We start from the raw sequence: 27,892 nt of genomic DNA, 5'->3' as shown, positions 1-27,892 counted from the left end.
CATATGAGTCAAATGGTCTGAACAATGACATCATCTAATCTGAACACTCATCAAAGACAAGACTAAATTCTTCTAATAACATAATAATATGATATAGCAATCAAGTGCTATAAATATCAAAAATTGGAATATTTTTGGATTAAGTAATATAATTTTTATCCAACATTTTTATTGACTGGTATTAAATTAGCTAACCACACTAGGCTTTCGATTTCCATTGCTGACTTAAATAAATGGTTTTACATTGGCCATGCTGTATTACAGATGTTGTAAACATTGTGATGTAGCGTGCCAACATGTCATTAGCATGAAAGTTTGTTGTATTTTTTTTCATATACAATTATAGCACTTTGTTAGCTACTTGCAACAGTATTCTTCATGGTGTTCGCAACAGATCTGCAACTTATGGCTTCAATTAACTTCAGTCTCCAAAATTTCATCGTAGTTAATGCAAACCCAACATTATAAACTTCTGAACTGCTGTGGATTTTGCATTACACAGTTATTTACATGGATTATTTGCAGGTGCAAATGGTGGCACGAGCAGCTAGCTAACGGTTCCGTCAGGAATTTTTATAATATTTATGCTGAAACAACTGTGTAACCTGAATGTGATGGTGTAAATGTTATAATGGCTACACTGAGCAAATCCACTTCCAAAGCAGAAATTTCCTATCTTCAAGGGATAGTCAGGTCATTTTTTGGACATAATGTTCTGTTAATTAGCTATCAATAGTTAGCACCTTATTAGCTGTGACATCAGTCAAGAACGGACCACAGAGAAAGAGTCAAAAGTCTTCTTCCAGGTTTGGCTGATGGCTAGCTAAATAAGGGCTCACTTTTAAAAATCATTTTAAATCAAAAATGGTTGAAATGTTCTATTAAAGGGACGAATTTTAGAGGAGCGCTATTCAATCAAATTGCTCAGGGGGCCACAGTTACTGAAAGCCAACATCTCCGGAATTATTGCCATTACGTAAATTTGAATTTAAATTATTTCAAATTTAGTTTTATTTGAACTTAACTCATCAGGAGATTTTCATTTTGAAATTATCTTCATCAGACTTGTTTTACAAAATAAAAAAAGAGGGGGCTAAACTGAGACTGTACTTTGTGTTGTCTCAGCGGCTCATCAGTTCCTTGAATTTCCCCCTCCTCCACTGAGTGTGTGTGTGTGGGGGGGGGGGACATATTCCTGTTAATGTCCATATTAGGGCAGAAATCAAGAGGATGAGGTAACAAAAAAAAAAGAAAAAAAAGAAAAAAGTGTCCAGGCACACGGGAGAGGACAGTTTGACGGCTTTCCATCCTTTATGGTGGTGAGGCTGGTTAACTCTGCCAACGCATCTTCTCTCTCTCTCTCTCTCTCTCTCTCTCTCACACACACACACACACACACACACACACACACACACACACACGCATATGCGCCGCTGATAAAGGAGGGTCCCAGCAGGGAGGAGAGGAGAACAGAGGACCGACGCGCTGCTTTAACTTGCCCCTGTCCGCCTCTCTCTCTCTCTCTCTCTCTGTCAGCAGCACCAGGGCTACATCCGTGCTCCTGCGGCCCCCCCACCCCCGTCACCCGGCTCTCTTACTCCGGATACCACACTGCGGATTTTACCCCCTCATCCTTCTCCCGCCCGCCCCCACCCTCAGCGAACGCCGCCTCAGACACAGATTTCGGCGTCTCTCCGTGCGGCTCCCCAGCTTCCTCTGCACCTTCGGACTCCAGGAGAGCAACAGCCTCCACCACCGGCGCATCCGTGAGGTAAGAGATGCGACTGCTCACACACTCACACACACACACACATTTCTGCCGAACCGAGTTAGTTCGCATTAAAACGCAGAGATAGAAGTTCATTTCAAGACCTCGTTTCTTTAAAGGCAAAGTGACGTCAGTCTTCACAGACATTATTTCAGGTGGTCACCATCAGCAGGGGCGGTCTTCCCTTCCCCTGCTGATGGGCTTCCTCACAAAAAGCCCCCCGTGAGCACAAACAGCCACCGACTGGGTTGTCCGTATATCTGCCTGTCTCACTATTTTATACCACGTTAATTAGTTGCAGCAAATGGCATAATCATACGACATTGTTTGGTTAAATGTCCTGTTTGGGGGGAGGGGGTGGGGCAGTGGTTTGAGCTGTTGTCTCACGGAAAGGAAGGTCGCAGGTTCGCCTCTTCCTGGAGCCTTACACGTTCTCCCCCTTTCCCGTGCACCCGTGGTTTTACGACGGGTTCTCCGGATTCCTCCCATAGAGCAAAAACATGAATGTTAGGTTCAACGGTAGCGCTACGTTGTCCGTGGCGAGAGTGAGAGCGTGTCTCGTTTGTCTCCATGTGTCCCTTGTCCAGGTGTGTCCAGCGACGGCTGGAGATAGGCACCAGCTACCCCCCGCGACCCGGAAAGGAGAAGCGGGTAAAAGAAAATGGGTGGATGGATTTATTTATTTATTTTTTTTTTAGCGTGGGGGGTGTTTCGATGCTTATGCTCATTTTCCCGTGACGGTTTGCGATCTGCTGCTCTCCGTGGAGCTTTAGGAAAGCCTGTACGAAATAAATATCAAAACCTGTGGCTCCATCAGGGAGTGGTGTGCAAAGTTTTGTACAAATGAATAGGAAATTTCCATACGCACACACACACACACACACACACACACAGCAATTTAAACATTAAAGTTAAAAGAAAGTTGGACGTTACGTGACTGAACTGGCAATCTGATGTCTTTAATGAGTTTTACCCAATCACAGTTTAAATTTTACGATTTAAGGAGGTTTGAGCAGTTTGAACTTTACAATTTTTTGGGAATAATTTTTTTTTTTCCTCACAAATCACACTTCTCAAACATCCATCAAATTGTATTTTTGTCTTCTGCCACCCAGTGTGTCTCGCTGCTGTCGGACTGAAGGTATTGAATCAAATCCAGCCCCAAGTGCAGAGTGTACACACTTGAACTCTCAGACTTTCATTGTTTACAATCTAGCACATTTAATGGGGGAGACCTCACCCAAAACCTTGCAAAGAACATCCACATCCTGGTTGTTATTTTTTTTTTTTATATATATATGTTGGCGTGGTGTCGTCACCCAGTGTGAAAGGAGCCTAAAAGTTGCTTCGTCTCACCTATCGGTTAAAGAACCAAGGCAGGCCGACGGCTGTCAATAAGATGGCCGTTCTGGACTCCTTCAGAAAGTAGACATTGCCAATTTGCCTACCGGTTAGAGTTTACTGCTGTCCGCCTCCAGCCCTCAAAACACACAGGCACCATGCCAGTGGACCATATGGAACCCACCAATATTACATAAAACTCACATTTATCTTCTGCTCTTCCTCCTCCTCCTCCTCTATCTCATTTTTTTTTTCCTTTTTTGGTCTCGTTCGACCTTTTAAGAATGGCCGACGCCAGCAGAATTGAGCCAAATGTGTTGTTTCCAACCTCTATGTAATTTCGTTCGTAATATCGCGATGCATTTCTTTGCTAACAGTTCGTTGTAGTTTAGTTGTTGCATCTGCTTGACGTAATTTTTCTTTTACCGCCAAGAGAATCTTAAATGTCTTCTGGTCGGTTGAGTGTCTGTTAATGGTCTTTCGGGTCTTTTGTGGTTGTTTTGTGAACATTTACCGACGTTTGGAAAGTGTGTGGTTGTTCGGCCCTTAGCTGTGGGTGGTCAGGGCCTTTTGGGAGATGGGTTTGCGGTTGCTCTGCACTTCTGGTTTCTTTGTGGCCGTTTTGTGCTTTGTTGACACCGCTTCATGCCTTTTTTGCCTTTTTCTTTGTTTTGCATCTCATGGTATTCGCTTTAATCCACTTGGTAGTTTGGCATTTGTTTTGTAAAGATATTTTGTTTCTTGTAGGACTGCTGTACATATACTTTTGGTTTAGGGATGGTATATATTTTTTATTATCATTAAACCACCCTATTTTATACCGCAGCATATGGCATTACCATCATCGTATTACTGTCTGCCTATAAAGACCTGCAATATTGTCTTTTTATTCCATGCAATTTATTTTAAGCGTTTCTATTAAACTTTTAACCTTAGAATAAAGACACAACAGATACTTTGTTCTCTGATCCTACAGCAATGACAAAATGAATGTCATTGCTGTAGGATCACAGAACACTGTGATATAAACAAGAAAATATAGAACATTTTTGTGGCTACAGGCTCTGTCTGATGCCTACCACCAGCAGTCTTTGGATGGGAGGCAGGGTTCACCCTGGACAGGTCATCAATCCATCACAGGGTCACAAAGAGACAATCGAGACAAACAATCTTTCATGGTCTCAGTCACCTAGGAACAATTTAAGAATCAAAATTACCCTTAACATGTATATTTTTTGATTGTGGGTGTATTCAAAGCAATTGTGTTGCTATTTTTGCATATCCTGATATTCTGTATATCAGTATTACTACCCAACCCTTTCTTTGGTTGTTTTAAGTCTTTATGATTGGCTCTTTTCACTCCAAGTATGGCTGCCTTTAACTCTTTTAAGTCGCTTTCAGAAAACAGTTCCACGATATGGCTTTAAGCTGCCTCTGGGCAGTCATAAATCCTCAATCGAACCACCCACATCCCACAAAGATGTGAACTTCTGCTTGTGAAACTGGCATCGTGGAACCAAAGGAGGCGTGGCGCGTTGACGTGGAACACAACCCTCCCGAGTCTATCATCGCTGCATTACACCTTCACAAAGCCAGCTTACCCCTTCATATGTTGATTGTTACAGCGATGTTACTACGTCACTTGGTGGCTTAACCCTCCTGAAGCCCTCGTAACTGAAGACAGGAAGAGAAGCACTTGCAACTTTGGGTCCATTTGACCCGAAGGCCACAGGAGAGTTAAAGACATAAAGTGGCAGACGGACTTCAACCCCCCCATGATGCCTCAGTCCTTTTGAAAGTCGCACTGAGACAGTCAGAAGACGTCTCAGCCCCAGGCCCAGCTTGAAGTGTTTTGTGAAAAAGCCTCCAGTTTGTCGCTTTGTAGCTTTTTGTGTTTCCTCATTCAGCGTTTTGCATGTCGGGTTGCGTTGGGTTTGCATGTGTAAAGCCATGAACGTACTTTCAGCCGTTATAGCCCGCTTTTCACCCCTCGGGGACGGAGAATAGCCTAACATAATTCCACCCAGTCCAACCCCCATATTGATCAGATCCCATCGACTGGATTTGTCCCCAATGCAGACGCGGCCGTGCTGGTGTGATATCATCTGGATTGGTTCCAGTCGCTCAGAGCTCACTGAAGAGCCTGACGGTTTGTCTTGAACGTCATCTCTTTGCCAGTTTAATGAAAAGAAGTCTCGTTTTTCTTTTTCAGTCTCCACTCTCAGCTGGTCAGAGGAGCTCTGCCTCTTCCATTCTATTTTTAGCTTCTATTTACAGTGCAGTAGCTATAGACACAAGAGCGGTTGCTAACTTTGTTTCCTTCTGTCTCCCATTGCTTATTACAGTTTCTTCTCTGTCGCTTGTTCTCTCGCCTCCTTTCAGAACAACTTTCTGTTCCTTCCATTTTTGGTGTCCTTGTTGAATCTCAAACCAGAGCCACAGAAATCAGACAGAACTGTACAACACGTTAAGCCTCGGCACTCACACACACACACATGTGCACACGTACAGTATAAGTGAGGCCAGAAAGATGGCAGAGGAGACGGGGGGTAAAGGTTAATCTCTGGATGCTTGTGACCCAAATCACCATGTGACCTACATACCCTCCCCTAAAAACCACTCTACTTTCCCCTCAACACAGACACCTAAACATATCTTTTTTTTTTTGTTGTCATAGGCAACAGCATGTTTTAAATCCAGAGTCATACAATGATTGAAAACATTTCTGAAACTCTGAGTTATAGACCCTGGGACAAAGTCCTTTGTCCAACTAAAGAACACATTTGACAAAAGTTAAAAACAATGTAATTAGCTTGTTCTTCTTTTTTTTTCTTGCAAAAATCTCTAGAAGAAGCTGTCCCACACGCTTTATGTTAAAAAGTGCCCTAGTTTAGACCTGCGTACACTAAAGTCTTCAGCGTCCTTCAGCAAAAGACCACAAGGACTTTGTTTTCCTACTATTTTGCCTCATAAGGCTTCATTCCAGCGTTCGACTCATTTCACACTTCATTCCAACAGATAATGCATTACAAGCCAATTGGTCAGCTGTATAATTCAATTAAAAAAACGTTTAAAGTGATTTATCACCAGGAACTCCTCAAGTCTTTGTCTTATAGCCCCAGACTGATGAATTTAGACAAATGTGGATATTAACAAGTCTCCCTGGACATGATCCCCTGGACAGAAGCATCTTTTGTTCCCCGGCCAGTGGTCATACTTGCTGTGTTCATGGTCAGTTGGGTTTTAGGTGCCAAATTTTGAGTGAAAGTTGCGTTGTAACAAAACGCCCGTTCAGCGCCCAAAAATCCAGGCAATCACAGGATTTTGGCCAGTTGCAGAAGGAGCTGGAGGACCTTTGTGGACAGGGACAGATGACCAAATTGTGGTCACACAGGCCTAACGACCGAACAGACGCATAAACCTCAATTTTCCCAAGAACAGGTGTAAGAACCAAAACACTCAAAAGTCATCTAATGTATTGCTCATTAATTAAAATTCTAAACTAGCATCGTTCACACCTAAACAGATATTTAGGATTTTTTGATGTGAGTTAGGGCAGCACAGCTGCCTCACAGCAAGAAAGCTGCAGGTTTACAACCTAGCTGCAACCTTTGTGTGTTGGATTATCAGTAAGAGGTATGAACGAGGCTTTTAGCCGAACTACATCCGTTCTTAAAGTGCTTTATCCTCCATTCACCCATCTAATTTCTACAACTTATCTGTATCTACTTTGTGGCGAATTTAAAAAGGATGCTTTTTAAATAAACGCAGCCTCCTGCTCCTCCCTCTTTGGCAACCTCCCAGGTTCACTTTGCTTTCAACTTCATATTGGTCCTATAAGCTTCTTATACATCAAGCTGACATCAAGAACCAGTCTGTGGCGACAGCTCCGAGCTTTATTTCCTCCCGTCAATAAAGTCTGGGCAGAACATTTCAGTGCAGAGGGGCCGGTAATGTGTACACTACCCTGTTAGCAAAAAGTGAAAGCCAGGTAGATAAAAAAAAAATGTGTAAGCAGGGGTGTTTTTTTGATAAGGTTAGAAAGAGCTGGTCTTTGTTGAATCATAGTTAGTACTGGGAGTTGTCCGGTTTTGTGCTGTACATACCTATGAAGAGTTCTACTTGTTTTAGACCAAGGATGAGAGCAAATAATAAGAAAATGTTTGGTTATTTTTTTACTTTCTGTCATCACTGCTGCTTGAGTTCTTGTGAAAATCCAAAGAATATTTTCTCAACAGACCTAACTTTGATTGAGGCCCTCTTATGCTCTCCATGATCTAAATGGCCAGTTGGAGCGTGACTGGATCGCTGGAAAACCTCCTTCGGTGTAAAGGCTTCGGTGTAAATGATGCTATGCTATTAGTACTCCTCAATTTGGGTTTTCCTTCTTTCCTTCTATTTTCCATGTCCCCAGGATGCTCTCCTGTGCCCTCACCATGCTCTATACATCAGCAGCGCATCGCTACGACTATATGACTGCAAGCACCCATGATCGTACAATGGCACAGCTATATCGGACCCTGTCAGGATGCAGCTACACACTAGAAAAAACACTTGGGGGCTTTGATGCACAAAGCAGCTACCCTACCAAGAGCGTTGAAATAGTGTTCTTGGATTGCTGTCAGCTTGGTGTGGGCATTATGGGGTTGTAGCCATCGGCATGAGCCCTGAAACAAATCCTTAACGACTGGTGGGTGCATGGCGTATGTCACCACCCAGGACCCTGACATGCTGCCACCACACTGTTAAACTGCCACGGCATTGCTGCAAAAGTTTTGCCCATGCCCAAAACCCTCCACAACCTATTACCGCTCATTAACACTTCATAACGAGGAGCCATCTGAGCTCTTAATACACATCCGAAGACCTCCCCGAGACCCTGAAATGACCATCCACCTTCTGGCTGATGCAGGACCAACTGTGCTTTACACACAAAGGGAGAGAAATGTTTGCCAACACTCTTGATGTTTGCAGCAGCATGGTGTTTGGGGACCCACATACAGCAACCCTAACTTAGTTTGAGTTTGCAGTTTGTAATGTTAGATAAAGTCCAAATGGGTTCTTTTGTTGACACAGTTCAGACCATTTGCGGAGTCACAATAAATCTGTCTGGGACAAATCAGTGATTAATACACTCAACAAGCACCTCTTGACTTATGATTTAGGCTGAATGTGTTTTTTTTTTTATCAGCCGTAGCTGTAATTATGATCTCCTGACTAGGCAACAAAGTCAGAAAGGGAGAGAGACTGACTTCTGATGTGTGGTGTAATGGATTAACTGCTTCAAATTTGTGCAAATGCACAGGAAGCACTTAGCGAGGGAGCATTTGTGGAAGACAGCAGGAGACAGACGGAAAACAGACATCAGGGAGCAGTGAAAGGAGGAAAGTGAGAATGGAGCCTCAGCCACCCTTTCTGATTGGAACATTATAATGTTAGACGACTGGAAGCCAAATGGCGGTGCAACAGTCTTTCTATTAGTCGCACTGCGTTGTGTTTAAGGCTGTTTCTAAAGATGAATATGAGCATGTTTACATAGAAGTGTGTTCAGTGACTCAGTGAGTAATCTGAGAATGAGACAGGACAATGGAGAGGGTAGGCAATTGGGAGAAAACAATGGATACAGGCAGGTGTAAAGTGAAGAAGACAAAAGTAGGGTCAACATTTTATTAAATGAGTTTGAAAATCTCTTTTAGATCCCAGTCCTGTGAAAGCCCTTAGTAAGATACATCATTTTTTGGTACATATTCCAATCTCATCTACTTACTTATCCTAATTTGAATACAGGAAAAAACAAGCTCTGAAACAGCCTCACGCCTCTGCTGACCATGTCACAATCCATTTGTTCAAATTATACACTTGGACCAAAGATTAAAGGTCCAGTTAGGCACTGTTAAACTTGAATGCTTTTTCAAATAAAATTAAAATTCCTTGAAGGAGTGCATATCACCTGTCGACATATCGAAGTTTGTGTGATCAGTCAGCAATCAGAGTGTGTGTTACCACTACCACACCAAAAGTTAGCTCACTATCTGTAAAACTGACGGAGTTATCTGCATTTTTATGTTTGCAAAGGTCAGTTAGATGTGACAGACTTTTTAAAATCAGGTTGACTCCAAAACCACATCGAATGAATAAAATGATCAAGCGTAATCACACCCTTGTTTGTCTGCATTTCCACCATGGTCCTGGAACAAACAGGATTTGATTAGACTGACTGTGAGACAACTGTGAGTACAGCACCAAAAATACTTGAACTTTCAGATAGCGCTACGTCTCAAGAGGGCACTTTCTGTGGGGCACAACATTTCCTTTTTTCCTTCCTCAGACTGGGATCCCCTGTGGGGGGAAAACACACAAAGTACTCCTAAAAGTCTCCGGGGAAAATTCCCACAGTCGAAACATCGCAGAGGTCTTGTTTCTTACTTGTGCACCCAGTTGTTGGCCATGAAAGACCTGCACAAATGCACCAAACAACAAACAAGCAGGGGTTTGCACTTTCCGAGGTAGCAACCTATCCGGGGGCGTACCTCGCCTTTGCTCGTTGACTGATGAGACAAGGCTGCTATCCCAGACTCCTGACTCTAAACAGGACAAACAATTACAGAAAATAAGTGAACAAGTACTTGTTAGTAAGTGGAAACCATGTTTCAAACTGTTTTTTTAAGAAGTATTCTCTTTGCAAGAAGGTCTTAAATATACACTTCTTAGATAATACAGTATGTACTTCTTTTATTAGCACTTCCTGTGTAGCCTGAGGCACCTCCAACAGGAATAGCATAGTATTTCTGCTGGTCTTACCATGTAATATGAAAGGTGCAGTGATGAAAAGGTTTATAAAAGAACAGAGATTGGAGTTGTTTCAAGATGGTGTCCATCCCCTTTGGTCTCAGCTCCACTCAGAATAGCTGTTAGCTCATCAGTCAGGTGAGAATTTAACTTTATTTCTCCAAACTGAGGTCATTTAAAAGATTATCTACAGTGGCAAAAAGAAATCAGAGGAAGATAAAAAAGCCAAAGTGGTGGGAAAAAAAGACTAGACGAATGGTTGCACTGGTAGAGGCGTGACAAAGGAGACAAGGGAATGGAGAGAGACCTGCTTAGAGGCAGTGACAGCAAACAAATATATGAGTGAAAGAGAAAAAGAGGCAAACCGTAAAAGTGCCCATGAAACAGATGATGGCTGATCCAGTTAGACAAAGTAAAGGAGACAGTCCTTCCACCATCTCCGCAGGATGCTGCAGAAACCTGATCTCAGGCAGGAAGTGGCCATCAGTCTACCTCCCTGCTTGATACACACATATTGTAGAGTAATACTGCACCTGCTGCTTTCCTCATCTGAACAAAAGGAAGCACACGGCTGACTCACTCATCGATCATTGTCTTTATCTCCTGCAACTAAATCTCAGTCCGGTCTTGCTTTGAACCACGTTCTTTTTTTCTTTAGGCCCATGTTACAACATAGTAGAAATAGTCATGTATACAACAGATTATATTATATGGGTTCATATAAGAAAAACATTTATTTAGTTGAAGTTACTAACTCATTAGCACAAATGTTTGAGGCATTAAAAACCCTCTAAAAATTCGTAATTACCACTTTCATTGTTGTTCATTCACTGTTTTGTTTTGTAAAAAAAACCATGCAACACTATTCCTTGACTGTATAAAAATTGTGGTTTTAAAAAACATGGTTGAATAAAAAAAAACTAATATAAATGCTGTGATATCTCTTTTTTTAAATAAAGTAAAACATAATGGAATCGCCTAGTACTGAGGAAACAAATTGGGACCCACCATGATTTATCATTTTTAAACAAATCCTTGCACAAGTTTAAATATTTCTAAATAGTTAAAACTTATAATTAGGGCTACACAGTATATCAGAAAATTCATTGTCACTGCAGTATCAGTGAACGCAACATCAATACCGCAAAGGGCTGCAATAAATCATAGGCTGTTCTTTTTAAAGTAGCATGCATTCATTTTCTGCATGTTAAGAATATATTTGGTCCGTTCAATAGACTCTCACTCGCCTTGATGCACACACCTGGTTCAGATGATAATGATGGCAGTGAGGAGTGAGGAAAATGTGCGGTTATCACAACCAGTATCATCATCGTCGTATTAAACAATAATGTCAAACATCGCAAGACTTTCTAATATTATGCAGCCATACATCTAATAAGATGTTGCAGCAGGCTGACTGCATCGAAACAAGGTCCCAACAGTGAAGTTAAATCAGATGGAAGGATTCAAAAAGTCTTTCGAAAAGGACATTTCGGACAAAGTGTCCAAAACATGTTGGTTATTCCTGGTCATTCGTGTCTAAAATTTACAAAGAAAATGGGGACCAAAGCAGACAGCTCAGCTTCGGGATAGAAAACTGAAAATAATATGCAAACAACATAACTCGCTACAACAGCTGTAGCAGAGTCGTGGTGCTTTATCATTGCGGTGGCGCTGTATCCACGAAGTGGTCCCACATGCATCACTGTGGCATGGTTGTTGAGCATTTGAAGCAGGATTGGTGAAACCAGCCTCATGACTTGGCTATGACCCCATCATGCCCCCTCTGTGCTGGCAGTGCTCTCACTATGCCCTAGTGAAGACCAAACCAGTCACCTGTCCTTCATTCGCCGTTTGGACGCAAAGACACACTTATTCTCCTTGTGGTCAGGCCTGCTGGACGAGGAAGGAAGGATGGGTGGATGTGATCGATGGTTCTGCACAGCAACACCCTTCACCTGCACGACGCTGATGGTGTTTCCTCCTCCACAGCAAGACTGAAACGGATCCTGGGAATCCAGAAACCTCAGTCACATATCAGCAATTCAGCAAACCGAAACAAGGTTACGGAAGCAACAGAACACAGACGTGATACCTGTAGGGGTAGCGTCACGCTAGTGTGTTGTGATATCCACGGGAGTAGCTGCATCACGACACAGTTCGAGAGAGCATGTGGTACCGTTTCATCATCGGAACATGCTACTGGTGTGTGGAGCGCGGTGAGGGCACGGGAGAGTATCTCAGAGACAGAAAACAGCAGAGAAAAGTTTATCTGGGGAGTGCCAAGAGTGTAGCAGCATCAGGATTGCCTTCACACGGAAATTTACTGCAATCAAGCCATGTTCTTATAGGTCAGGGGTGTCAAACTCAGTTACACAAGGGGGCCAAAATTAAAAACCGAATCCTAGCCAAGGACCGATCTTGGTCAATATTTATTGGAAAAAAAACAGAAATTAACCCTGGTTTTAGATGTAATATGTCAAATTATTTATATGGAAATATCAAATACCTTTTCCCAGTTTCATATTATATAGCATTAAGAAAAAACATCCTTTAATGAACAAAGAAAAACAGGTTGAACTTAAGAAGATGTTTTTAGCATTCTCCATTAAAACAACTAAAAAGCAATTAACAAAAATCCAATCATACAGCTGCTGACATCAACTTTGAAACAAGAAGAAAATACAAAAAAAAGGCACCATACACCGCAGCAGACACTTGAGTTAATGATGCACAGTCAGCTATCCGATATTGTTTCTTGGCTGCAAGTTCATCAACAACAGTTTGATTTCCCATTTGATGCTCTCTATTGTTTTTTCCACGTCAAAATCAAAGATTACAGAGAAATAGAAACTTCACTTTGTTAAGATGTCACTAAATAGGCTCAGCTTTTGAAAGAAAATGAGAAGCAATAGAGACTCAATAACTCTAATAACATTTAAATCAGTGACGTGCGGTGAGGTTCATGATTGGTGAGGCACTGACTACTTTAGAGTCAGATTTACAAATATATAAACCCAAAAGGGTAGCTCATTCAATTGGCTACTGGTTAGTTCGTATCTTATCAGCGTTCTACGCACACACACACACACACATACACGCTCTCTCTCACACACGTAAGGTACATATTAAAAGGTACGTAAACATAAGAAAAAACATTACAATTACAGCAGCGATAGAAAGCAGCATTTGCTCTGCACCCTCCTTGTGTTGGCAGTCGCAGTTATACAATTCATACAACACAAATGAGTGTATAGAGTGGTGTATAAAAAGACAGATTTCAATTTTGACCTTTAGTGAAATATTCTGTTGTTTTTAAAAGCTTTTAATTCTGATACAAAAATCAATTTAATACAGATTGCTCAATGAACAGCATGGAAAGAAAAACAAAGAATATTTTATTTAAGGCCAAAATTTAGTTTTTAAATATTCTATAGTATTTTTCTTAGTCTAATCTCATTTTTTTATAAGATTGAAATGAAAACTGTTTGTGGTCTTACCTTTATTTGTAGATGAAGTCCATGCGCCTATCTTTCGCCACAAAAACCTCCGTTACTTTGTTGTAAAAGTCCTCCTTATTTTCCTTTAGTTTTAAAAGTCTCTCCGCCTCAATGGAGATGATGGCCAGGGAGGAAAGTCGTCCTGAATCGGTCCGGTTCCGACTGTATGTTTTCAGTCTTTTCAGCGCAGAGAATGACCTTTCCACGGATGCTGTTGTGGCTGGAACAGTGAGCACCAGCTGGAGTAACTTTGTTGCCTCAGGAACAGTCTGTAGAAGATCCTTCTTCAATTAGATCGTTCTGTATTCTATTTGACAAGCCAGAAAACACAGTGGATTTCTCCAAATGTCTAGCTAACCTTTCATCCTTTTCAGCAAAAGCATGTAATATTAATATTCATTTTTTGTTATCATTTTTTTTTTCTTGTCATGATGCCTCACCTGCCTCCCCTGACCGCACGTCCCTGATTTAAATGTTATCTTGGGGGCCGGATAAAATGTTACCAAGGGCCGTATCTGGCTTGCGGGCCTTGAGTTTGACACGTGTTACAGGTTGAGAGAGCGTGACGGGGGTCTAAGCCAGTGGTGTCCAGTCCTGGTCCTGGAGGGCCACCACCTTGCATGTTTTAGTTGTTTCGCTGTTCGTCAGCAGGTCTTCGACGTCTGCAGAAGCCTGTTCAAGCCGTCATTTAAATCAGGTGTGTCACAGCAGAGAAACACCTAAAACATGCAGGATGGTGGCCCTTCAGGACCAGGACTGGACACCACTGGTTGAAGCTGGCAGCTGAAGTACGTGGGATATAAATCTGTGAAAGCCTTACATAAACTATTATTAACAACTAGCTGTCGTGAGTTACCAGTCTGCGTTAGGCAAGGAGATGATGCTCGAACTTTGGTTTGGTTTGAGTCCAATGAAACATATAAATAGAATGTGCTAAGGAAACGTTTCCACCATCAGCCGTGATACGAAGCTGCAGGCCCCGGTAAACGTGTGGGCAGTTTGAAAGTATTTTTAGTGATGAAGACATCATTTCTGAGGACAATGTCATGCTGGTGACTTAAACAAGGCTACGGAAAACCTCTGCTAGCTAAGATAATATGAAGGAGACAAAACAACCCAAATTAACACAAAAATACCAACACAAAGTCCCCAATATCATGACACAGCCCTCACCTGGTGATGGAAACGAGTAAAATGGCAGAAAAGTTGTCCAAGAGGGAAAATTCCACATTCTTCTCCGAGGATTATAGATGTTCAGGCAGATGATTGATGCAGTTCCGTTCGTTCCAGCACCCTAAATTTCTATTTCGAGAAGAGGAGGTAATTAACTTCCATCTGTTACTTAAAGTTGTTCGAATATTGATGGTTTGGTGTGCGAAAAACTACACCCGGAGGCAGACACTAGTGGTATAAAACTTAACTCGTTGTGTAATGTTGAAGCAGTAAGATCCAGCTCATAAGTTTACCTAAAGTTTCGAAGGAGGGGGAGGAATGGTGCACGAAGAGATACAATTTCAGATTACTGTGACACCAGTGTGAGGTAAAGTGGATGGGTTAACCACTGAGGAGCAAACGCTGGCTGACTTTAACTAAAACCAATGAGGCTCGGAGTGCTTGTTGGCAGCTGAGGCTGATGGATTAGACATATAAGTAGGTGCCTGATAAGCTCCCATCACTGAACTGTTGGTTGTCAATGCCAGCCCACTCCATCACAGGTCAGCACAGAATCTGACAGTACTATTATTATAGAAATACATTCAGTATGCAGTACTGTGCAAAGGTTTAAACCAGAACCAATCTCTTTACATTTTACCTTCCAAGGAACCAGACTTTCTTGTAAGTCTTTTGAAACAACCCAATCAGTAGATCTTCGTCCTTTCTGAAGATTTTTCTTTGGATTTGTCCCACTTTTTCATACGTTTTCAATTGGGTCCTCGTGCCTGACCTTAAAAAGGTTGTGCAGCAAGTACTTTAAAACCTTAGGAAAGTGGAGGACAAGAGAAGGTTTCAAAAAATAAAAATAAAACTGTCTACAGCAGATGAAAGTCACGTCTTTCAGGAACAGAAGGAAATCCAGCAAAATACCTGAGAGAAGCATCGCACTTTCAGCCGACTGTTTCAGCGAACTCTTTGGGAATCGCCTTGTTTGTGCTAAAATATCCATCCATCCATCTTCTGCTGCTTATCCGTGGTCGGGTCATGGAGGCAACAGGTCCAGGAGAGAAACCCAGACCTCCCTCTCCTCAGCGACACTCATCAACTCCTCCTGGGGGATCCCAAGGTGGTCCCAGACCAGAGAGTATATAAATTCCCTCCAGGGAGTTCTGAGTCTGCCCTAAGGTCTCTTCCCAGTGCCTGAAGAACCTCCAAAGGGAGGCGTCCAGAAGGCATCCTAATCAGATGCTTGAACCCCCTCAATTGAGTCCTTTCGATGAGAAGGAGCAGCAGCTCTACTCTGACCTCCTCCCGGATGATGGAGCTCCTCACCTTATCTCTAAAGCTGAGCCTGGCTGCCCTACAAAGGAAACTCATTTCAGCGGCTTGTATCCGGGATCTCGTTCTTTTGGTCATAATCCAAACCTCATGACCATAGGTCAGGGTTGGAACATAGATGAACCAGTGAATTGAGAGTTTTGCCTTTCGGCTCAGCTCTTTCTTCCCCACGACTGATCGAAGCAACTCCCTCATTACTGAAAACGAGGCCCCAATCCGTCGATCCATGTCCCGCTCCATTCTACCATCACTCAGGAACAGGACTCCCAGATGCTTGAACTCCTCCACCTGAGGCAGAGACTCATTCCCGACCCGTAGGGAGCCTTCCACGCGTAAAAAAATCCTTTTCTGATTTTCAAATTGAGTTATCTTAGGTATTTTTTAAAAACGATTCTGTGTAACAAAGTCCATATTCAGTTTGAAATCGACTTTGTCTGTGGGAGGAGCTTCAAAAGCAGCACGAAGCAGAAATTTAGTTTGAAGTTCTGCCACTTTTCTTATGCTGGGTCCTTCTTCAACTCATCTTCCAGTCCAAATCTTTTTCTGTCTCTATCAGGGAAAGTTTTATACTCGAAGTTGAGGTTTTTAAGGAGTATTAATGGAGTAAAAGTGTTTGTGAGGAACTTAAATATCAACTGTGCCTTTGGAGTGTACTAACCTATGATCAGCTTGAAAGACTTTTTATTATACTGACAACTCAGCGAAGTATTAGTTGAATTCAGAGCCGTTGTTTCCTGCCTCCAATTGCCCCCTCACTCATCAGAAAAAACAGTTGCGTAATGTTTCTCAATGCTTCTTAAAAAAATCCCATCGATTGTTTTGGTGGTGAAGCGCCTTAACAAAATCACCTCTGAGCGCTCAGCTCACAGCACATCAACACATAAGCAAAAATATGCAAAACTAAGAAGGGCAGAGTCTTACTGGGAGACTTTAATGGGCACAAGAGGGAAGTGAGAGAAAACTGGAGGAAGGAAAAAAAAAAAACGAAACAGACCCACCGGATGAGAATAAAGGGCCAGATTGCTCTGGAGAGTTGGGCCACTGGCACGCATGGCTTTCTTGGTGTTTGTATCCTTTTAATACAACTCAGGACTGCATTTGGATGCATTTCTTGAACCATATGCTGCATGGTAATTCTGGCTCATGCTAATTATTTTAACTCTTGTCAACTTTTCTCTAGTTATGCACTGACCGGAAATCTAGTTCTATCCATGCTTGTTTTGTGTTTTTTTTTTTTTTTTACATTTACTTTCATTGTAATTTACACTTTACTGACAAACGCTTTGGAAAAATCAGCGCAAACGAGGTGTCCATCCAGTCTAAGCCTGCTCTTATGCCTTTCACAGATTTCTTTTTTTTTTTTCTGCCTCAGATAGCCCTCATGTCTCAGCGGATGTGTAGGTGAGAGGGAGCCTCAGACACCTCAGACTTACTGGGAACTGGGGCAGAACACGAGCACACGCTGTTCTTCTTTTTTTATTACTATTTCTTTTTGGAATAAAATGAAAAAAGTTTTTGGAATTTTCCTCTCCACAGGTACTGAAAATCAGCTCTGCTTTACCTTACTGTCATAAAGCATGGAGGAATCAAAGTGCGGGGCTGCACAATTTTCCTTCCTAATGCCATTAGTACACTCATTAAAGCTGCAGAGGACACAAAATAAGGCAGGTAGAACTAAATACATACTGTGGAGTTCAGAGGGTTTCCTTCTTGACGGTGTAACATTCGGCAGCAGGCATAAATCAGTTGTTCTTTGTGGCGTTCTCGCTGCAGGGCACTGATGTATGGAGTGTGTCTGCCTTCTGTTTAACAGTGTACTGTGTAAATATAACTCTGGCTGCCTCCTTCTGTGCACAGGTAGGACAGCCTGACATCAAGCTGCAGCCATGGAGGAGATGGACCTGCCCCAGATGAAGAAGGAGGTGGAGAGCCTCAAATACCAGCTGGCCTTCAAACGAGAGAAATCCTCCAAAACAGTCACGGAGTGAGTAGTTGAACCAGTGCCGCGCTCATGCAGTTCTCAACATCAAACCAAAAAACAAAGGGTGCCTGTGGCTCAGGTTGTCCCCTAATCAGAGAGGTAGTAGGCAGATCCCTCTCTCCTTCGGGTTGAGGTGAAAAGTCGTGTTTCTTTAGGAGCTCTATACTAAGGTTTAAAGAGTTGCCCTTTCTGTCGTGTGTACAGGTGTATGACAAAGTTTAAAAGCTGAAGTGGTTTAATAAAATAGCTGACACTCACTAAAATGTTTAAGCCTTTATTTTGACCAGAACTTCCTGGAAGAAGAAGAGTTGCTTAGTGTGTTAACTAAAAGACAGAAAGAAATTATTAAGCTGTTATATTTTAATTAGGACACTCGTTCTTAAAGCCGATACTTTAATAGTTGACGCCAATCCCGTTCATGTAAACAGAGGTAATGGCTATCTGATCCTATTTGCCATGTACTGTAAAAGTAATTATCAAGACTGCAACTGACTTTGGCATACAGCTATTTTGTTCTGCTTGTTAAGCCCCTTTTTACACTGAGTGATGGCCTTGCTTTGCTCAGAACAACCTATTGAGACGCAGGAAAACTGGAAAACCTAATCATGGTGCTACTACGCGCTCGTTGATCGCCAAATATTTCTTACCTGCTATTTTCTGCGTTCCCGAGACACTTTCCTGTGCCATCACCGGGCTCTTTAAGTGGTTCCCACAATGGTACGAACATGTAGTAGCCCAGACATGAGGCCGGTCTGGCCAGTCCTGCTTCGGATTCTCATTGACCAAGCCATGCTGATGCATGGTTACCATGATAGTCAACTATTATAACCTTTCTATGGAAGTTCTGTGCATGCTCAAAACCCTCTACAGTCAGTCACGCTTTGTCTAAAGGAAAGCCCACTGTATTCCTAATACGCCCTTTAAGATCTCACCAAGATCCCGCAAAGACTGGTTTTACGTCATAGCAAGGCCGTCGTCCTGTGTAAAGGGGCCTAAGGAACAACAATAATGGAAAATGCAAGACATCAGGACGCCTAACTAAACATAGCTGTGACAGTAAAAGCTTTTTGACAGAGAAACACAAAAGGAGTAGAGCTAAGAAGTTGGGCGAAAGAGGGGAATGGACTTTGGGAACTTTTTTGTGGATTTGAAAATGGATTATGATGTTTCTCTGTTGGGAGAAATTGAAAATAATGTTTCTCTTTGTCTCTATCTCTTCGCAAAGTTTGGTAAAGTGGATAGAGGATGGAGTTCCCGAGGACCCCTTCCTGAACCCGGAACTGATGAAGAACAACCCATGGGTGGAGAAAGGAAAATGCATCCTTCTCTAGGAGGGAAAGCCTGTCCTCCTTTGACCTTCTATGTCAACAGACTCCCTACAAATGACCCCTGAAGCTGACCCTACCCAGCCTGTGAGGGCACTGGCAGGACAGCGCCTACTAACCTCTCACCATGAATGTACTACAGCTGATATTCCCCTAACCTCTCCTAGACGCACACAGCAACAAGAGCACAGAAACACACACTGACTGATAAACTCTCACTCCAAATCTTGGGATTTTTTTCCCCCCAAATGACTCCTTTACTGCAAGTTTAAATCTGCCACGGCAAGTTACCCTTACTATGATATGAGAACTGTGTTCGATTCTTGTACCACTTGACTATATTATGACTTATTTATGCAGCTCACGGTCAAAAGCATTTTCTTACCAATTTTTCCTTCTATTTTACTGAGTCAATATGTTTAAGATGTTGTAGAGTCACCGTCTCAGGCTGAGTTAATACCATCAAATTCATCATCAAAACCACAATTGTCTTTTTTTATTTTGACCTGAAAACATAGAGATTGCACAAGCATGCTTGACAAACAACTATAACATTTAAGCATCTTATTAAACCTAAAATAAACTTCCAATAAAAACCTATATGAATGTTTTATAAATGTACATGGGTTAAAGCTGGTTTACTAGATATAGTTTAAATATTTCATGACCCTTTCAAAACAGACACTTTACTTTAGGGTATAATATAACCCACGTAATCCATACGGCTAAAGTAAGAAAAGCTTTTCCCCCGAGGGAATCCATAAAAGTTTCCATTATCCAGTCCACACATTTCCCAAAACTAATAAATAAATAAATAATGTGGCCCTGCTTTTCTTGAGAGACTGGAACTGATGCATCTGAAAGTTTTGGTTGACAATAAAGGAAGCGGGAGATCTCGTGGACCACGAAATCTGCAGAAGCGTCAAATTTCTTTTTAACGGATGTTAACCGCCCACAAAACCGAAAACAGATAAACAAACTCCCCTTGCTAGCGGGAAGGCATTAGGGTAGCAGTTCCTGCATGGCAGGGTGAGGGTCAATTCCTCTCTCGCACTAGCCACTGTTTGCTGTTGCTTGACAACACGGTAGGAGAGAGCTCACTTCCAAAGTGGATTGTTGCCTTCTTAAAGTAACTTTCAAAATGTCTTAGTGACTTATACAATCACAACTTCACGTCACACAATCATTTGGGCAGAAACATTATAAAACCCCTGCTGTGGCAGACTGACCTCAAATTGCAGTAGCTAACTATCACAGCTAGCTGCTAGCATTGTTTGTTCTTGAAAATACGTGCAAAATTCTTTGTAAATGAACATTTATTGCAAAATTGATGGCCATATATAGGTCTATAAAACAAAGTTTGCATGAACCACTATGTAATTTTTTAAGCTGGAGTGGTTTTAAGATGGCGCCTATCTGTTTTTGGTCTTGGTTCTCTCGCTCTAGCCACTACTAGCTTGTCAAAACGATAGGAGCAGGCTCACTTCCACATTGGATTGTTGTCTTCTTAAAATAACTCTTCTAAATTTCTTAGTGACTTATACAATCCCAACTTCACATTGCACAGTTATTTGGGCAGAATCATTATAAAATCCCTGCTGCGGCTGACTGACCTCAGGCTGCAGCAACTAGCTGTCAGAGCTAGCTGCTAGCATTGTCTGTGCTTGAAAATACTCACAAAATTCTTTGTAAACGACCATGTATCGCAAATCTGATGGCCATATACAGGTCTGTAAAATGGAGTTTGCATGAACCACTATGAAATTTGTTGGGCCTGGAGATGTTTGGAGACGGCAGCAATCCACTTTGGCGTTAGCTGCGTTTGGACTAGCTGTTAGCTTGTCAGTCCTCTTGGACTCCATTTTCCCAAACAGTGACCATTCAACGGACAAAGCATCCGTTTAATATAACTACCCACTCATTCAAAATATCTCTCTGACTAAATTTACTGCCAGTGGAGTAGACCAGACTGAAGTCTTTACGTGTAAAATCCTTCAGGCCTGCGCCCAAGGCTCCACAGCTACCTTACTGTTGTGACTTTCGCCTTTGTCACAAGTGATTTGCTCATCAAGCCCAGTTATCATGTTGAGATTTTGCCTCGGTGTCATAAATATTGTGTTAGCGTTGTCAGAGCAGAAGGAAAATCTTCAGTCTCTGGGGGTGGGGGGTGGTTTGGCCTTCTGCTCCCTGTCTTGTTCGGCCCCTAAAGACCAAGCACAAACACAACTAACATGGAAACCAACACACACTTCTCTCCTCACATGTACAGACAGAACCCCTTTAACTTATTAACTTATTTATTTATTTATTGATGAGCGCTTTCCTTCACTTTATTATTATTATTATTTTTCTTTTCCTATGATTGCACTTCTTCCTTGTGTTTCAACTTGAAAAAGAAAAAAAAAAAGAAAGGAAAACACTACACCTCGCCGGATCACCATCTACTACTGCCTTGTACACAGTTTCCTTAAAAAAAACAAAAAAAAACAAAAACGAGAATGTAAATACGTGGCATGAGGTTCCAGCATCACGGCTGACCTCAGAGCTGGCCTGTGAGCGCATGTGACTGCATTTCTGTGTTTATGTTTGCATATTTTTAGATTTAAATTTGGACCAGAGGCTCCCCGAGCGGGCTGAGGAGCAACACATGCAGCTGCACTTCGCGCACGCACGGAAGACCGAGCAGATCGACAGCATACACATTAGTTAAGTCGGCGGAGATGTGTGTGCGCGTGTGTGTGTTTTAGGCGTGGCAAGGACATGGGATTCTCCTGAAGGACTCGGGTCGGCAGGGCCTCGAGTCACTGCGGGTCCGGTTGTTTCTGTTTTAGCTTTTCCCCTCTTTTAAGAAATCTCTAACCCAGCATTTTACTCTTTTGTTGAGGTGCTAAATGCAAACTTGTGGTTTGAAGTGGAAGAATGTACAGACATGTTAAACTTTCCAAATATGTGTTCGAAGGTTACAAATGAAACCCAAGCATTTTACGGAACTCCAAACAGAAAGCCCATCATTCATTTAAAGACTTCAAATTGATCCCATGCAAACGAGTCTGATTCATAAAACGTGTAAAACAGGATTTTTTTTTTAAAGTGGCTTCTATGGAGCATAGATCTAAATTGTAAAGTTTCATGTTTGTTTCTGCCCCTTAACTCTCATCTAACATGTATTTTTTTTAGGATTTGGAACTTTTAACCTTGTTTTTTAGACTATCATTGGAAAATAACCAAAAGTTATTTAACAGGTTATTGTCTCATAGCTGTCTGTTCCTTGACTTTTTTTTTTCTTTCTGTCCAGCTACTGTAACTTGTTTGGTTTATTTTTATATAATCTAAAATGTGGGTATGTATGTCTGTTATTACTATATAATGACTGCAAAAGACCTTGTCTAGATATTTAGCAACATATTCCTTGTGAGAGTGCTATGGAAAATAATGCATCAAATAAAAAGTCCTAGTGTAAAGATGACAATGAGCAATAAATTATAGACCATTTTTTTTATTGAATGTTTTACAAAAACATTTATCTTCTTGAATAAAGTAGAGGATTTTTAGACAATCTGGTGGTCTCGGCTGATTTTTATGCATAATATTTAAAAAAAAAAAAGGGGTTTTATGATGAACTGTTCAAACTGGCTGCAAGCATCTGGATGCTGGATGAGGTACGTTTGGAAACCATAGACACTGGAGAGTACACACTTCCCCGTAAACGCCACATTTGAGTGTGTCTACGAAATTGTAAAAGGCAAGTTGACCCTGGAAACCAATACAAGTATGCAGAGAGGCTGGGTTTTCTAACATAAAATTGGAAAAAAGTTTACACTAAGTCCATTTTGATGAATTGTTTTTGTATCCAATAATATATGGTTATTTTCATGTTAATAATGGCGAACGCTGAAACCAAAATAAACGTCTGCAATGAAAACTAGAAGCAGTCCGAGAGCGCAAACCTCCGCCAAAGCCATCGCTATGAAAATTTTATCAACTCGGTTTTGTTTTTGTTAAAACCTCAACATTTCCTGAAAATTTAATCCAAATTTGTTCATTAGTTTTTAAGTGACAAACAAACATATAGAACCTAAAACAATCTCCTTGTTAGAGGTAACAAAGGGGTCCCCTGATGGAGCACAGAGAAGATTAGAACAAAGGGGTTACCTGTGACCTTGACCTTTGACCCCATTACCTTTAAATCAACAGGCATCACCTTTGACCCATGAGGTGTCCAGCTGTAGAGTTCGACATTCCTACATTACACTGCTGCAGAGTTAGAGCACTAGGTCAACTGCGATCACATGACCCCAGGACCTTGAAATCAGTGGTGATCACCCTTGACCCATGAGGTGTCCAGCTGTGGAGTTTGACATTCCTACGTTACACGGTTGCAGAGTTCGAGCAAAGAACCACCTGTGACCTTTACCTTGACATTTGACCGTACCAGAACCAAAATGTAACCACTTGTTCCTTGTATCATGTTTGACGTTTCCTGAAAATTTCATGAAAATCCATTCATAACTGGATGAGTAATCTTGTAAACAGACAGACAGACAGACGGATGCTACCGAAAACACAACCTCCTTGGCGGAGGGAATAAAAAAAACAACCACTACAAAACACATTGTATTTAAAATGGACCTAAACTTACCTTAATTTATCTCTAAAGACACCAAAAAAAATCTTTTTGCCTGTGTCTATTTGTCTGTATGACTGTCTGTTACAAAAATATCTCATGAACGACTGGATTGATTTAAAAAAAACTCAAAAAAATCTTTTGGTTCGACAACTGTAGGTATTATTGCACTTTACATACAGTGCCTTGATAAACTATGATTTAGAGCTGAAAAACATGCTCTAGTCAAGTGAAAGAGACAAAGGAAGCCCTTTCGTTCCCTCCCTTCTTCCGCTTCTCATGAATAATAAAAAACAAAAAATATTGGAGGACGCTTTTTTTTTTTTACTCTGTCAGTGCCTTTTGGCTTCTCACTTCGCCCTACCTCGTCCATTTCTGTTCAGTTGTGGCTTTTTCTGTATCCTGTCTGTATCAGCCTCTGCTCTGTCTGAAAATTAATCAGCAAGTAAAATTTATTCAACAGCCGAGACACAGAGCCCGCAGAAACGGCACCATTTCTACATGGATACACCGAAAATGACCCAAAACGTTGTAGTGAACATGCCAGGCCTGTGAGTGGCGCTGTAATGGTGTCGTGAAAAAACACGAAACAAGGTGCGGAGCATACACATCAGGCTCGCACGATGGACGCTAAATGTAAATGCAAGAAGAAGCACTGGATGCTTTCAGGTCATAGGTTAGGTTAGAGGTGAGGTTACGACAGCATCATTGTTAAAAATCTACACAGATAGGTGGCGCTGCAAGATTTATTTCACTCAGGAACCCATTTTTTACAAGGCATACAGTGTCAGGGGGGCTCCTAAAATGCTGTTTCCCTGTGAACGCAAGGCGGAAACAGTAAAAAAAACTTTCTCGTAATCACAAAAAAAACATTCCTGAGGAAAAAAAAAAGTTTTAGAACAAAACTTAATACTCGTTATAGTTTTTTTTTCCAAAACAAAAGCATACTATCTGATAAATTTCATCCGTTTAAAACAACAAAATATACTTTATTATGTTTTTGTTCACAAATCCTTCAAACCATTGGAGCTGTATGAAAGGATATATTCTAATAAACTAGACGGAAATCTCTTCAGCAGCACCAGAGACCCAAAAAAGACAAAAAAACATGTCAATTCATTTATTCCCGGACAGCTGACTCTTGCTCAGGGTGTGTCTGCTTTTTATGGGTCAGATCCCCTCAATCCTTTCAACGCACACTGACACACACATGCACTCACTAATGGATTCAATCCTCCTCAACCTCGCTGCTAAATCCTCACCATCATTGTCCCTTTCGCCCCTGAAATCCTCAAACCACCTTATTTCCTACACACACACAAAAACCAGCTCCATCCTCAGTCCTTTCTCCCAGTCTGTCTGCAGTCGGTCCTAATGCACCGGCTAATGGCCTTCTAGCCCTCTTTCCACTCTCAGATTACACTCTCACAAATGCGAACGCCGGTGCCTCCGCTCGCGCACGTTTACAAGTAGTTACGAGCTTGTTACGAGCTTGCCCCGGCTAAAGTCGGCGCGCTTAAACTGCACGCTTACATGCAAATGCACTCAGATGCACAAAGTGGGCACTAATGGGCTGCTCGAGCGCTCACGAGTGGATTAGGATTAACAGTCGCCACCACACTCTCAGGGTACACACAAAAGGAAGCAATCCCTAATGTGCATTCTGCTAGTGCTGATAATCTCGCTCTCACACACTCAAACACGCACTCAGGCCAGGGTGTTTGCTCTTTGTCCGCTCACCGTCGAAAATAACTTCTTCCAGGACTTCCAGCTTCCCGCCTCTTCACTTTTAGAGATATCCACACTCTTCTTCTCCTCTGTAGATGCTCTGTTGTTTTCAAATGACTTCATATACCTTTATTTTAGCAAAGGACAGTGTTAAACTGTCTTAAACGTTTTACACCATGTGCCACCTTGTTAAATGTTTCTTCTTTCAGCTGTTACCTCTTTAGGGGTCAACCACAGCAAGTCATTCTCCTCCATCTAACTCTGTCTTCTGCGTCCTCTGTCCTCACTCCAACTCCCTCCATGTCCTCTCAGGAGGAGCTGGAGAGTGTCACTGAGGAGAGGGAGGTCTGGGTTTCTCTCATGGACTTGTTACCTCTGTCACTCAATCACGAATAAGAACTCAGATGTAAATTGACACAGACACTACAACAAGGATAAAAAGAATACTTCGGTCAGAACAGGTTCCGCTTCTGTTTGTAGCCGACATTTCGCCCGTGACGACTGTCTTGAACATAATCCTAGTCGTCTAAAGAAGAGATTGGATCTAAAGCCTCTTTGCCTGCGACAGTTTTTACCAACAACACAAAGAGAAAGCGCTTATGAAAGGGTGACTAAATGCCCAGTCTTCACCGAATGAAAGTGGAGCTTCAAACAGATCACAACTACGTGACAAACCCCACAGTTAAGATTACACAGTCCAGAAGTGAGGTTAAATATTTATTGAAAGGCATGCAGGTCACTCGCTGCCATTCATGCCAGAGTTTGGAATTATGATGACGCGAAGGGATGAAATTACAGCCATTTATTTACAATAAACGATGCTCGAATATGAGTTAAAAACGGTGTAAAGTGCTTTGTTTCATGTTGTATTCTGCTCTGTGGATGTGTTAAGTTTGCCTCAAACTACAAAGAGAGGATAACCGTGGTTTGTGCGGTCACATAGGAACCAAAGCAACTACACAATTTTTATTATTTTTTACTTTTTTTAAAGAACTGATCTGTAACTTATAAAGCAAACTCTTGTCACAGCCCTGCAGATGTGAGTCAGAGAGTTCTGTTTGGGTTTCTTTGCTCAGGTTTGGCTATTTTTGGCAGTAATAAAAAAAAAAAAAACAGCCCGCCTTTCGCTCTCGCTCCCTCCGGTCCAAATGTTTACCGTCTCTTTCTGTTTTAAGTCTTGCAAAAGATATGAAAAGCGGCATTGAAGTTGTTAGATCTCGTTATCACCAGGTCTAGGAGATCCTCGCCTGCAATAGGGCATCTCCTTGTCTTTAGGTTAGCGCCAGTCCTCATTATCGCAGCAAGGGTTAATCCGCAGAGCTGCTCCGACTCTCACAGAACACTCTGCTGGATCCAGATGGAGCTGTCAACACACTCAAAATGTTTTTACACGTCCATGCCAGCTCTGGGCAGCACTTAGAGGCAGATTCTTTATGTGGCAGAGAGATACTGTCGAACATTTGCTCACTGTCTGAAAAAAAAGAAGAAAAAAAAAGATTTTTCTCTCTGTTTTTACAAGGAGCTTAAAGGGATAGTCCAGTCCCCTTTGGAGTGATGTTCTAATAGTTAACAGCAGGTATTACGGTTAGTTATCATCAGTCATGGAGCACAGAGTATGGAGAAAGAGGCAAAAGTCTTAGTCCAGGCTATACCAAACGAAGGTCTTTTTTTAGGCTTGTAAAACAACTCTTTCTCAAAAACGACACACGGGAGTGAAAGAACACTACAGTAGCCAAGATTAAACCAACACACTTTAGCACGACGGCGTTGTTTTAGTTTGTCACTCTTTCCTCAACCAAACGACGTCAGCGTTACTACGCGTTGGCAGAGCGTACGTAGGCCGCGTAAATGCTGAGGCTGCTGAATGTGCCGGTCCGCCGGGAGTTATCAGGGTTATATTTGGCTTGACGCGCTGATCAGGTGGAACCGGTACATAATAGTGAACACGGTCCGTGCTTCGTATGTTCGCGCAGTAACACGAACGTTGTTCCTTTAGCCTAGCTTGGCCGAAGACTTTTGCCTCTTTCTCAATCCCCTGTGACAGAAGTCATAACTACTGACAGCGCATCACTTCAGAGTCGACTGGACCATCCCTTTCACACCTCCACCTGTTGGAGCAGCAGAGGTGTTTTAGTGTTTTTTTTGTTGGAATTTCTCCACCCTATCTTGACAGAGATCAGGGGTGGAAATTAGCACCCGCCACCCGCCAAATGCGGGTAAATATTTGAAGTGGCGGGTGAATTTGATCAACACACACGCCACTGTGGCGGGTTGGCAATTTGAACAGAAAATGTGTTATTTGTCCTCTTGACATATAGGGGGCAGCAATGTGCTCGAGTTGCT

At 42.0% G+C, this 27,892-nt stretch overlaps 1 protein-coding gene across 1 annotated transcript; it reads left to right on the top strand.

Annotated features, from left to right (window-relative positions):
• The first annotated feature begins 1,452 nt into the window (after window positions 1-1,452).
• gng13b (guanine nucleotide binding protein (G protein), gamma 13b) lies at window positions 1,453-22,753 on the top strand. The gene is made up of 3 exons (XM_017435720.3): window positions 1,453-1,771; window positions 17,749-17,875; window positions 19,098-22,753. The coding sequence occupies exons 2-3, from the start codon at window positions 17,778-17,780 to the stop codon at window positions 19,201-19,203; spliced, it is 204 nt and encodes a 67-aa protein (XP_017291209.1). The 5' UTR covers window positions 1,453-1,771; window positions 17,749-17,777; the 3' UTR covers window positions 19,204-22,753.
• Window positions 22,754-27,892: the final 5,139 nt, after the last annotated feature.

Source organism: Kryptolebias marmoratus, linkage group LG12 (assembly GCF_001649575.2).
Source record: "Kryptolebias marmoratus isolate JLee-2015 linkage group LG12, ASM164957v2, whole genome shotgun sequence".
Taxonomy (NCBI): Eukaryota; Metazoa; Chordata; class Actinopteri; order Cyprinodontiformes; family Rivulidae; genus Kryptolebias; species Kryptolebias marmoratus.
This window is presented reverse-complemented; position numbering and strand designations above follow the sequence as displayed.